Source organism: Xiphophorus hellerii, chromosome 24, assembly GCF_003331165.1.
Source record: "Xiphophorus hellerii strain 12219 chromosome 24, Xiphophorus_hellerii-4.1, whole genome shotgun sequence".
Taxonomy (NCBI): domain Eukaryota; kingdom Metazoa; phylum Chordata; class Actinopteri; order Cyprinodontiformes; family Poeciliidae; genus Xiphophorus; species Xiphophorus hellerii.
Genome location: NC_045695.1, coordinates 11,244,681 through 11,256,989, shown reverse-complemented (window position 1 = coordinate 11,256,989; position 12,309 = coordinate 11,244,681). Strand labels below are relative to the sequence as shown.

Here is a 12,309-nt window from a genome sequence, read left to right as displayed (position 1 = left end):
GCAGCCACTTACAGAGACATATGTGCAGCAGCGTGAGAGAAAGGCAAAATGGGAGCTAACAATCCAAACTCCTGTGGTGAAGAAAGAAGAAAAAAGAAGCAGGAGGGGAATAAACCGGTGGGGATGCATGTGAAGCTGTAAAAAACAAACAGAAGAAGAAGAAAAAGCGAGTAATGTTTGTCCTTCAGCGGAGCTGTTGGACAGCGGCGCTGCTGTGAAGGAACGGAGCGCGGTTCAGGTCTCCTGAGCGGACGAAGCTCAGCTTTTTCTCCTAGCAGCGTGAAGCAAAGGAGACGGCGATTCTTATTCATCAAAACCTCCTTTGATTCGTCTTCAGATCTGCGACACTAATTCAAAGCCGTGTTTGAACAATTTGGAGCTTTGGTCTCATCCTGAAACCCCGGTGTGAAATCAAAGAGATCATTTTTAGAAGTCTGTGCACCTGGGAGGGAGGGGAGAAAAACCTTAAAAAAGGGATTTATACTGGGAATACTTTTTCAAATCTCAACCACCAACTTTAACATGTTGGGATTTTTTGTGACAGAGGAGAAAGTAGTGCAGGACTGTGATGTGGAGGAGCTGCAAACATTCAGCATCGTGCTGCAGGGAAGCTGGTTGGAGCAAAATACGGGAGGACATCAGACTGAGGTGGCCTAGTCAAAGTACAGGCCTAAATTCAGGGTTGATACCCTTATCCCTCAGTAAAATTATAGAATTTTTAAGGCAAGTTTTCAAACTTTTCCAGCACACACTAAAATAAAAATGTATTACTGTTATTAATAATGTCTTGAGATATTATTCTACATTCTGCAGCAAACTATAATATAACATTGTATGTTTTGAAATGTTTCTCTAACACAAACCCTAAACAAAACACTGATTAAACAAAAAATAAATGTTATCTAATGTTAAAAAACAAATAAGATGTTTAGTATTTAGTAAATTGAAATAATTTAGGTGATTATAAGTAACCTAAAACAAGAACAGCTCAGTCTGATTCAACTTCAGACAGCGAGAAAAAAAATGGTGTCTGAAAAGTCTGTTTCCAACTGAAGATTGCACTTTATTACAAAACTGCACAGTTTACTTTATACAGAAATCAAGCACTTTCCAAACCTTGAAAACACCTAATTGAAGTTCAAGCATCTTCAAGGATTCCAAGCACCTGCTGTAAATCTCATCAGGAATCCGTGGCAAGCTTTGAAAACTGATGTTCGCAGTTCGTCTCCATTCAGTCTGACTGAGGTAGAATTACTTTTAAAAGAAGAATGTGTATAAATAGAGATGCACTATTTTGTGTTGATCCATCACATAAAAACCCCAAAGTAACGTTGCAGTGTGGAGTTTGAATTTGGTAAAATGTAAAAGGAGTGGTGAAAACATGTGGAACTGGCTCTACCTTGCTGCTGGGGCAGGTTTTGGCTCTGAGGGCAGTTATAGGTCAGTGGGTTGAGCGGAGGTCGATACTGCGGCGGCGGCTGCTGCTGGTTGGAACACTGAGGGTGGTGAGCTGGTGAGCAGTAACACGTGGACATCTGCCAGAGACCCATAAAAGACAACTTCAACTCATTTCACCACAGAAGAAGAAGAAGAAGAAGAAATGAACCAAAACGCCCCACCTGTTGCACCGGCTGCTGGATGTAGGCGTGTTGCTGGAGGAGGGGCTGATTTAGCGTGGGAAAAGGGGCGGGGCCCGCGTTGGAGTACGAGTGGTTGGGCGCCAGTGCCGTCGGGACGTGCTGACCTTGCAGCACTCCGGGGTGGCCCCCTAATGGTCCTGCCACCATGTAGCCGCTGACCTGCGGCGGTGGAGCTCCCTGCAGCACCACGGCCGACGGGTGGGTGTAGGGCAACGGGAAGTGGCGGCCGTCTGGAGAAGACACGCCGGCGCCATCGCTCGATGGCTGCTGCGACAGCGTCATGTGACCAAACTGGGCACTCAGGACGTCAGGCTGCAGAGATGATGTCGCGTTAGAGGCCTTAGAAAATTGATTATTCTATCAAATAAGGAAAATATTTAAGGTAATAACAGCATTCCTTTACTGAATCTTAACCAGGTGAAACTAAAACTAGTTTTGGCTAAACTATATTTTCAGACAACAAGGATTTTATCTTAAAAGCAAAATGTATATATATATATTATACAGTTTTTGCTTAATTAGTGCTTCAATTTTGTTGTTCCTTTAGCAAATAGCCTTTCTTTAATGAGTCTGTACACTTCCAGATGATTAATCAATTACTAAATTAGTTAATGATTATTTAACTAATCAATTAATCATGATTATTCATTTCAGCTTTAGAAGAATGACTCTTTATTTAGGCAACAAACTGATAAATTAAGCCTAAAAGATTACATTTGTCCCTGATCCATATCGCCACAGCAACCAAGTCCAGGTCACTTCTGACATGTTGTTGGAAAAGTCATGTTTTCAGTCATGGATTATTCAGAGCCAACATCTGGTGATGAATTAAATATTAATGGAAGTTTCCACCGGCATAATTAGCCACAGAGGCACGGCTTTCGCTAAAACCAGGTCAGAAATGAGGTTAAGTGGATTCATGATCCACATATGTGGAGAGGAGATCCGGCCAGATGCACCTTCACACATCGGTGGCGCCCCCAAGCAACGGCGTCTTAAAATACATTCAGCTTTTATTCAGGTAGCATAACTTCACACTGAAATTACCTTTTAAAAATAAATGGATTTCACTACAGCTGGACTTATTGGCAGCAGCCCAGAGCATCAATGTTTTGGGGGTGTCCACATTTTTTTAATGTTTTTGAGTCACAGGGTCATTTCAGAAAAGTTGCAATAACATTTTGGGATTTTTAGGAATGTAAACAATATTTATTATTAAACATAGTATCATCAGTTGGTATCAGTTCATGCTGTAATTTGCATAAGTTACAGAATTTGTATTATGTGAAAAGGGCACCAAAATGGTTTCCAGCCCAGGAACCCACATCCTTTTAAATCCAGCCCTGCCACTAGGGAATATTTATTTAAAATAAAGTTTTTATTAGAAAATCAGCCTTCATTTTTCATTTTAATTCATAATCCTTGACTTATTGTTTTCCTAAGACATACAGGGAAATGTCTATTATCTACAAATCAATCAAACAACCTGGAGTTTGTTGGTAGTTGGCTGGATTGTACCTGGATTTGCATGTTTCCTTTATTCTTTCAGCTTCAAAAAGCACAGATAAAAAAATGAAGACCTGGGTCACAGCAGAGCTGGAAACACTTCTTCTGCCGAACTAATCCTGACCCGAATTTTAATTCCGCGCCCTTTTATGCATTTATTTTTGTTTTTTTCATATCTAGTGGAAGTGAACTGAGTGAAACCAACTCTCCGTGATCCAGGTCTGACAGGGGATGGAGCAGGAAGGATAGGATTTTTAAAAAATGGAAGGAAGAAGAAGAAGAAGTTCTGTACCACAGTGTATTGTTGGTTAGGACAGACGGGCAGGAACTGAGAAGGAGGAAGAGGAGGATGAAGAGGATAAGAAACTGTTGGGTTGTGGACAGGCTCAGAGGACGGCTGAAGAGGAGGATAGACTGGCTGAAGACGAACAGAGGGACAGGATGTCAAAGTGGACGAAGGAGGAAGCGGTAAGTTAGTTATTTTAACTGAAAAACGATAAAGAAAGGAATGAAGCTAACGCCACCGACCTGTGAGTGAATGTGATTGGCCGGCTGCTGCACAGGGTTGGGCTGCAGCGGCGTCTTCCCCTGCTGTGGGATCCTGCCTGCAGGCGGGTTATAAACTACAGCGCTGCCGTCCGGGTGCATGAAAGGCTTGCCTGTTGAGACGAATCCACGTAAATAAATCAGACCAAACAAATTGCGCTGCAGAACGCCGGATCTGGTCCAGCCCGGCCTGCTGCTGGTGAAAAGTTCAGAACTGTGATGCATATTCACAGATCTCTGCCATCTGCTCCTGCGTCCTGATCAGAGTGAATTTTGTCGACTAATTTGACAGAATCTGAGTGCAGCCACAGGCCAGGCTGGAAATCTGCCCCCGGGAGTCATGAATTTACATCAGGAAAACTGGAAGTTACAAAACCGCGCGCTGAGGTCGGGGCCGCTTGTCCTCACCTGTGTGCGGGTTGATCAGGATGCTGCCAGGTGGAATCCCTGCCACGTCCAGCGGCAGCATGTAGTAGCCGCTCGCGTCGCCGGCAGACGCCAGCAGCTGGGAGGGGCCGCTCTTCGACGCCTCGGGATGTCCAGGGACTCTGGTGTCGACGGCGCGGAGGGGCAGGGGGTTGCCGGGGACGACGGAGCGCGAGGCGGCGGGGATTTGGAGGGACAGGTGGGGGCGAGAGAGAGAGCTGGACGAGGAGCCGACGCTGCTGCAGGATTCAGAACCTGAGGAGGGGAATTAAAAACAATCAGCTAATGACCAAACCATTAGCTAGCTGCTAATGAACGCCTGATGCTAATAATGCATCCTCACTTCTTAAGGCGACTGCTGATGATCCATGATGAATCTTTTTCTATAATAAGCTTTAATGGTTTAAGTCATAGATTGTTTTTAGGATTTTATGTGCTAGATCAGGCGTGTCAAACTCATTTTCATTTTGCGTCATATCAACATCATCAATGTTCTTAATGTTATGGCAGAATGTAGAGATAAAACCAATTCAACTGTTATTAAGTATTTATTCTTACATTCATCAGTCCCTCCTGGATTTCGCGATTGTTTCTAAAATATAAATTTTGTGCTGCTAATTTAGGAAAATTTTCAAAAGTAAGAAATACTGCCACCTGCAAGTGGGAGTCAGCATCACTTAAACCCAATGTTTTTTTTACCATTTCTGCAGACAATTTGCAATAAACTCTATGGATGAGCACAAAAAATGATGTTGATTTTGCTTGAATTTATATAATTATAAAAATTTGAGGGATTCATTAATATAATTTGGCATGTGTAGTTGACTTGAGCAGCAACACTCTGCTTCATATTAATCTGTTGCATTAAACAACACACCGAACATGACGTTAACTTCCCGTTTTCCCGATAAATATCGGAAACTGAGACTTTAAGCTAAGGCGACAGCTGCTGCGGTCAGAACAGAGGTGAGGTGTCTGCTTTAATTTCCCTCCCAGGATGTGAGCGAGTCCAGTTGCTTCATAAACAACTTCCAGCAACAACAACAACAACAAAAAAAAGCTTTCAGCAAAAATAAGAAATCAACAGAAATGATGTCAGGGAGAGCAGAGGCCAAAATCTGTGATAACTAAATAAGCTCACGATGCAGAGCGTCTGCTCTAAGCCAATAAAGTTACAGATGGATCATACTGTAGGGGTAAGCACTTGCTGCCTTAAATTTATCTCTCCAACATGCTTCCACTTGTAAATAATGCAGCAAATCGTCACGGTTAGCGTTTTATTCTGCTGCTGTGACACTTTTCCCCCTCAGTCTTTCCTACCACCAGGTTGAAGTGGGAACGGGTTTTGACAACAGCAGCAGAAACAAACATTTGTTCTGATATGATCTCTGCTGTCCTATTTCTTTTTTACTGTGAATAAATCTACCTCTAGTTTGAGAAATTTCTCGGATTTAGGATGTCCTGAGGACGCTGCCTCTGTTTCCCTTGCCTGTTTTGGAAAGCTTGCCGGTGCTCTTGCTGCTGGCCGTGCTGTCTCCTCTCACCAGGCCCGGTGAGATGCCGCTAAAGCTGCTGGCCTTGGTGATGGCGGGCCGCGGGGCGAGCCGGTTGGAGCTGTCCGAGCTGTCCGTGCTGCTCCATGGCCGCGGCTCACCGTGCCGCGGCAGCGTCTCCGTCTCGGAGCTGCTCTGGCGGCTGGCGCCTGAATGGCCGGCTCGTAACCTGGAAGCAGAGCGGAGTAACTTCAGAAACAATACATTAATATATATTTATTTTTGGTAGGACAAAGCTTCTGGACCTAACCTGAACATTTGGCGCCTTTGTTGAGTGCTCAGCAACGCGTGTTCCTCCTGTGCGCTGAAAAACAACGTTCCAACGTGACTCCGGTTGTAAAAACTGAGAAAACGAATCAAAATCATTTCAGGATGGAGATTACCTTCTATCTAGTAGGAAGTGTTCTCCCTGTGAGTGACAGGAAACATTTAAGCACATATTAACGTACCAATCAATACTATCAGTTCTATAAATCTATAAATGTGGCTTCTGAGCCCTAGGGTTGAAACTATTAATCGATTATTAAAATAATTGTCACCTAATTTTTAATTGATTAATTGTAAACCGAAGTATAGACTCTCTAAAAGACCATTTGTTGAAAGAACCGTAAACTCAGTGCAGATATGAAACAAAAACTGTATAAAAAATATAAAGATTTTGCATTTAAGATGAAAATATCTGTGAGCCTGACCTGGGACAAATTTACTAAAGTAATGCTATGTTACTGCAAAAAAAGGAGGAAACAATTGATTTGCATTAGAATGTAATTAAAGTAATTAAACGATTACTAAAATACCTGCAACTAATAATGCATTAAAAGACGCAATAAACAAACATTTTATTGCCTAAAATTCAATAACATGATTCCTTTAGTGGACACTTGATCATTTGTAGCAAAGGGTGCATCTATTTCATTTTTAATGAGGAATTTAAGCCTGGTGAAGCTTAAAATGCCACTTAAAGAGTTCTGGATAGCACATATTTACATGGAAAGTTGTTTTTTTTAAATCTTAAACACAAAATATACATATTTTTGGAACAGTTTTTGCTTAATTACTTACTGAATGTTGTTTTCAGTATATTGCTGTTTTGAGAGACTGCATACTCCAGCTAACGATTAATTGATTACTAAATTAGTTGACGATTTTTTCAATAATAGATGCATCACGATTAATCGTTTCAGCCTTAGTCCAAATCAGAACATCTTTGTGTATAAATCCATAAAGGCAGCGATGGTAATTGGTGGCAAGAAATCCACTGAATTTGCACATGAATAGATATGACACAAAGATTTGTGAAACATGCACACCCCCCCACCCCTTCACTCTCCACCCGCCTACACCAACAGCTCTCACATCATGTGCAAAAATCCTTTCTCTGGCTCGCTGGTACTCCTCCTCCCTCTCCTCCATCGATTTGCTCCTCTTGTCAGCTTTCAAACGCATTCGGATCTGGCAAGGACACACACGCACGCGCGCGCAGATTCTTTAGCAGTCACAGATGCCAGATTGTCCCACTCTTCCCCAACATGTCAGAAATGAAAGTGACAGCTTGGTGAAGAAGAAAAAAAAAAATATATATATACATATTAAAAAGAAAAAAGAAAGCCTACCGTGCTGTCTTCGCGATCAAAGCTGGCGTTGTCTCGTTTGAGAATGTAGCGTTTCTGAAAATCGTCCGCCCTGTCATCCTTGATGTGCTCCGAGAATTTCTGATCGGGTCTGTTGGCGGGTGAATTCACAGGAGTTTTAGTGGCAGCTTAATTTATTACAGATGCTGACGGCTACATATGCTAACCCAGCAGCAGAGGAGGAAGTTCTCCGCCAGCTGGTTGGGAAAAGAAAACGAACTAGAACCGCCTAAAAGTGGTGCATTACCAACATAACGTCAAGTAGGAAATAATAAAAAAAACAAAAAAAAAACAGCTTACATTCTAGTGTTGATGGTTTTGTTGATCACCACTGACTTTCCGCTGGGGTCCACGTTGTGATCCATGCCGAAGTAGGCGGCTACGCGATGCAACAGCATCCGGTGGTAAGACGTCATGGGGGGGAACTTTCTCTTCTGGCTTCTACAAGCAAAAACGGGAAAACACGCAGAGGTTAATGTTACAGAAAAGATACGACGGGAAGCTTACAGGTTTTGGAAACATTCAAAATAATCGTGGCAGCAACTGATGGAAGACTAGTTTTCCAATTTTTCTCCCAACGTTCAGATTCAGGTTTGAGGTCCAGAATGTATCTCTTTAAGCTCGACAGCCAATCGGTTTTTAGCTTAGTAATGAAAATGGAACCAAACAACCATCTTATTTACTCCAAAAAACAAAGATTTAACAAATTGCTGCATCATATTTTCTGCCAGGCGAGCAGAAATGCTGTGATAATTGTAGTTTGGATTAACAGGACATATATTCATGTGAGATGATTAGGTGACAAATCGGTTGATTAATCGGTGCAATGAAGCAAATTAAATTAGCAGCTAAAAGATTTAAAAAAAAAGATAAACACTGACCAATCAATTGGCCAGAATTTGCACATTTTTACATAAACATGGTTTTTTTGTGTGTGTGAAAATGCCTTGAGGTGACTTATTTTGTTCTGAAATGGTGTGATAAACTGAACTGAATTAGGAAGTCCCTCTATTGATGTATTTATAGACTAAAAATAAACAGCTGGAACTTTTCTGAGTTGAATAAAACCCAGATTAAGGTCAGGGAGATGATGTACTTTCTTGATTTTCTGATGGATTCAAAACTTCCACCTCCATCAAAGAACCTGCAGCTTTTTTTCCCTCTTTTGTGTTTTAGTCTTAAGAGAAAAATCTATCAAAGGACTCCTGCTGAGTCAGCCTGGAAAAGCCTGTTCAGTGCATTTGTTGTTAAATAAACTAAATAATAAAAAAAATAAGTTAAATCTCACTCATTATTGCTGATGAAATCCAAGATGTCCTGTTCCAACTTCAGCAGCATGATTCGATCCCTGAGAGGAAGAGGATATGATGCATTATGTAAACGTTCAATCCTTGCTAAACAAGTAGAAACAGCACAGAAAATGTTATATAATAATCCATCTATGCCAGTCAAAATTATTGAGTTTATACAACTAATTTGAACAAAAGATAAACACTAAAAACATTCAGTCCAACATTTAAAGTGCATCTATAATAAATAAATTAAATACTAACTAAATGTTGCACAATTTGGAATTGACTTTTATAACACGTCTTTGAATTTAATCCAAGTAAATCCCAATTCAATATTAACGTTTGGAAATTCAGTATAGTACAATTTCCAGTTTTACCATTTTGAAATTACAATGAAATGCATAATTTTCAATTCAATTTAAATATTTGCTTTGCACAAGAATCCATAATATCTTCAACCCTTTTACATTTTTCAGGCATTTTATCTAACAGACAAACACAAGTGTTAAAATAATCACAATAGAAACCACCAGACCATTACATACATTTGTGGGCATTACCTACATTTTAATTCAGCCCCTTCAACTCTGCTACCCAAAAATAAAATGTGATCTAATTCAATCTAAAACATAAAAAAAGCATTATTTAGCTTAAATGAATTTATGATCCAGTCCAGGCTTTTTTAAATATAATTTTCGACACATCAATTCCTAAAGAAAAATATTAGCTTCTATGCTATCAGCTCTAAATTGTCACGAATCTGCCTAAAATCTGAAATTTCTTAATTAATAAATTCCCATGTTGAACTTCTGGGCTACAAAGTTTCCTCTAAAATGGACTCCGGTTGGATTTATGACTCCCATGATGCTTTGTTAAACGTAAGAAGAGGAACATTAAGTTATAGCCAAGGGGAATTCACTCACTGGTGCAATCGAAGCAAAGTGAATTGACTTCACTGCAGACAATTAGGATTTTAAATGCTTCTGTAAGCGGATCATTAGACACTACAGATGAACTCCTTAATGGGGGGGGGAAGAGATGTTGCCGCTTCTTACCTGGGGTTGCTCTTCAGCGTGTTGACGAGGAACTCATGGAGGTCTATGCCGGTGGAGTCAGTGTAGTCCTGACTCGAATCTAACCAGAAAGGACACAACGTACATCATTTCTCTAAATTAGTTTCTAGTAAGTGTTAACTTCCACTACTAATGAGACATCTTTGGCTAAAACGGGATTAACTCCAGGGCAAAAACTTTTCAGGGGGGAAAAAAACGAAAAAAGGAGGCTGCTTCTTGGAGTTGAACGCTGTCAGAGCAGCCGTTTAAGAAAGCGACGTTCCCAGTGAAGGAACATGCCTCGGCGGGACCCATCGGAGGGAGTTAAGGGACGCCACAGCTCGTTCCCGTCTGTGGGTGTCTGCTTTCTATAATTGGAGGCCGCCTCATCAGCGGTGTTGCTCCACAGAGGGAAGCAGACACCTTTCCGCGCCTGTGGGAATCCATATAATTGCTTCGCACCTTGAGCTTTTTGGCAATTAACTGAATCGCGCCAATTATCAGCCCATAATGAGATATCGCTTAAAAAAAAGAAAGAAAGAGAGGAGACGAGCTTTTGGACAAACTGGAGGGACGGAGAGCTAAAAAGAAATGTTTAGGACTGGTGTGTTGCCCCAGTGACGAGGCAAAAGGATATAATTATTAGAAGGCTGTAATTTGCCGGAGTGACACAGATTATGTGATTAGTATCATTAAGGCTCTCGGCTTCATCTCAATGCCGCTGAATCTTATCAATAGCAATAAAAAACAACTTATATCTACGTATGGCATCCAATTCTGGACAGGAAGTAAAGCGCATGGATTATTTTTGGCTCTTTTTTCCAAGTGAGCAATGTTTATAAATGAGGTCTCAGGTGGTGGCGATGTAAGGAAATCAAAGGCGTTAATGGAAACTGTTTTCCTGACTTCAGTCGTGGCGCGTCTTCATCAGTGAACTGGGAATGTAAAACCAGATGTGCACCAGTTTCTATCTGCATCTCTACAGATGTGCAAATTCTGCACAATTCTGACAAGTTGAGTGATACAAGTATCAACAGATTTAAAAGTTACTAGAAAAACATTTCTTGTAAGCAAAACTAGTTGAAGCCAATGAACAGTGATGTTTAATGCAAAGCATGAATGGAACTCACTACCACAAAACATTAAAATACTGAAAATATAATATACAAATAATTTCTTTTAAGAGAAGGTTGTGTGTGTTTGTGCATTTATGAATGTAGAAATGTTACTGTACATGTGTGTTTTATGTGCATAGTACATTAAACAAAGTAGACATAATTTTAAATCAAGGTTTAAATTTTTATCATGTATAAAAAATCTAGAATATTTACATATTTTAAACTAAAGACTTTCTTCAAAAGTGATGAAAATGGAATGTGTTATTTTAAATCTTTATCTTTCTATTTTATGTAAATTGAAACCAGGAGGAAAATTACAAGTTTATTAACTATTTCTCATTAATAAAGCAGTTTTGGTATAAATAACTGCAGCACGATAAAGTGTGCTTCTGTCACAAGTTGAATTATGTCACTTCTCAAACATAGCTTCGTTAATAAATGTGTAATTAGTCTTTGTTCATTTCAAAGCAATAATTTTAAGAAAGGCAATACACTTTCCAAAAAATCAGTTTAAAGTAAGAAATTAAAATAAAATAATGAGTTTTCAGTGAACCTTGTTCATCTGTGGGTATTTACGTGGAAAAGCACATAACCCCCAGAGCTACGTATGGTGGAGGAGGTGTAATGCTGTGGGCCAGTTTCTCAATTTCATTTGACTTATTTTTGCCCTTAAACGCTAAGACTTCAGATTGATGTGAAAGGAATACATAATCTTCCAAAGAAAGACGTTTAACTTCTGGTTTCTTTTCTTTCTTTACCTCTTGAGAGCATTTTTCTCGGCGCCTTCTCCGGTTTGTCCACCTTGTCGCAGCCACCTTCTTTCTCGGCTTGATCCTTCGCGCCGCGCTCCTCGTTTTCGAAGGCCGGAGGGGGGAGGAATCCATCCTGCTTGGGGAAGAAAGAAATTACATTCCCGTCGACATCTGTTTTACAAGGTCAGCTCTTTGTGTGAAAGCATGGGTTTGATTTAAACACTCGGATACACTAAAAATACCTCCTAACTGAAAGTGCAGCGGTGTCAACGTTTTTCAAGAGCGTCAAACGCAAAACGTGACCCCCAAGGTCTTCTGTGTATGACAGACAAGGCCTTAATTTGAAAAGGAGGCATTCAATAAGAGCGTGCTCTTGCCTCCGGTTCTGGGTTAATTAGACGACGGCATGTGCTACAGAAGCCTTGGCGAGACACTTAAACTCCTGGTTTATCACTAAAACAAGCGATAATGCGCCTGCGTCCTCGCATTCCAAATTGCTATGGCAATTAATCTTCAGATTAGCTTGTTTTTATTAAAACCACCTGAATAATACATGAATCTGGAGCCTAAAATTAAACAACGCTGCAGATTTCGGTCCAGAAAATCCGACAGAACGAAGGGGGGTTAGCAGTAATCCTGCGAAAAATCCAAAGAATCGGGAAGAAAATCTTTTTCTGTAAAAGATGGCCTCAGTTTGACTCGAGATGGGCTCCACTTTGCCGCGCGCTCGCTTTTCGACTCAGAGCTGTATCTGATTTGCTTTTCAGGCACTTCGACAAAAGCTGAAAGGGAA

The 12,309-nt window shown here is 40.7% G+C and overlaps 1 protein-coding gene across 9 annotated transcripts in view; it reads right to left on the bottom strand.

Moving 5' to 3' along the window:
- r3hdm1 (R3H domain containing 1) overlaps window positions 1-12,309 on the bottom strand; it is a 41,815-nt gene that overhangs the window by 8,428 nt on the left and 21,078 nt on the right. For 8 of the 9 annotated variants that reach the window (XR_004338200.1, XM_032556032.1, XM_032556038.1 and 5 more), the window contains 14 exons: window positions 11,523-11,649; window positions 9,650-9,728; window positions 8,591-8,650; window positions 7,603-7,743; window positions 7,285-7,393; window positions 7,028-7,123; window positions 6,055-6,080; window positions 5,922-5,975; window positions 5,608-5,840; window positions 4,101-4,373; window positions 3,675-3,805; window positions 3,439-3,564; window positions 1,620-1,952; window positions 1,400-1,535 (listed from right to left, as the gene is read on the bottom strand). Coding sequence is in view for 8 of the 9 variants with exons in the window: in XM_032556032.1 (XP_032411923.1) it covers window positions 1,400-1,535; window positions 1,620-1,952; window positions 3,439-3,564; window positions 3,675-3,805; window positions 4,101-4,373; window positions 5,608-5,840; window positions 5,922-5,975; window positions 6,055-6,080; window positions 7,028-7,123; window positions 7,285-7,393; window positions 7,603-7,743; window positions 8,591-8,650; window positions 9,650-9,728; window positions 11,523-11,649 (1,924 nt within the window). In the remaining variant the exon portion in view is untranslated. The remainder of the gene's footprint in view (window positions 1-1,399; window positions 1,536-1,619; window positions 1,953-3,438; window positions 3,565-3,674; window positions 3,806-4,100; window positions 4,374-5,607; window positions 5,841-5,921; window positions 5,976-6,054; window positions 6,081-7,027; window positions 7,124-7,284; window positions 7,394-7,602; window positions 7,744-8,590; window positions 8,651-9,649; window positions 9,729-11,522; window positions 11,650-12,309) is intronic. The other variant, XM_032556037.1, reaches the window with a different exon arrangement.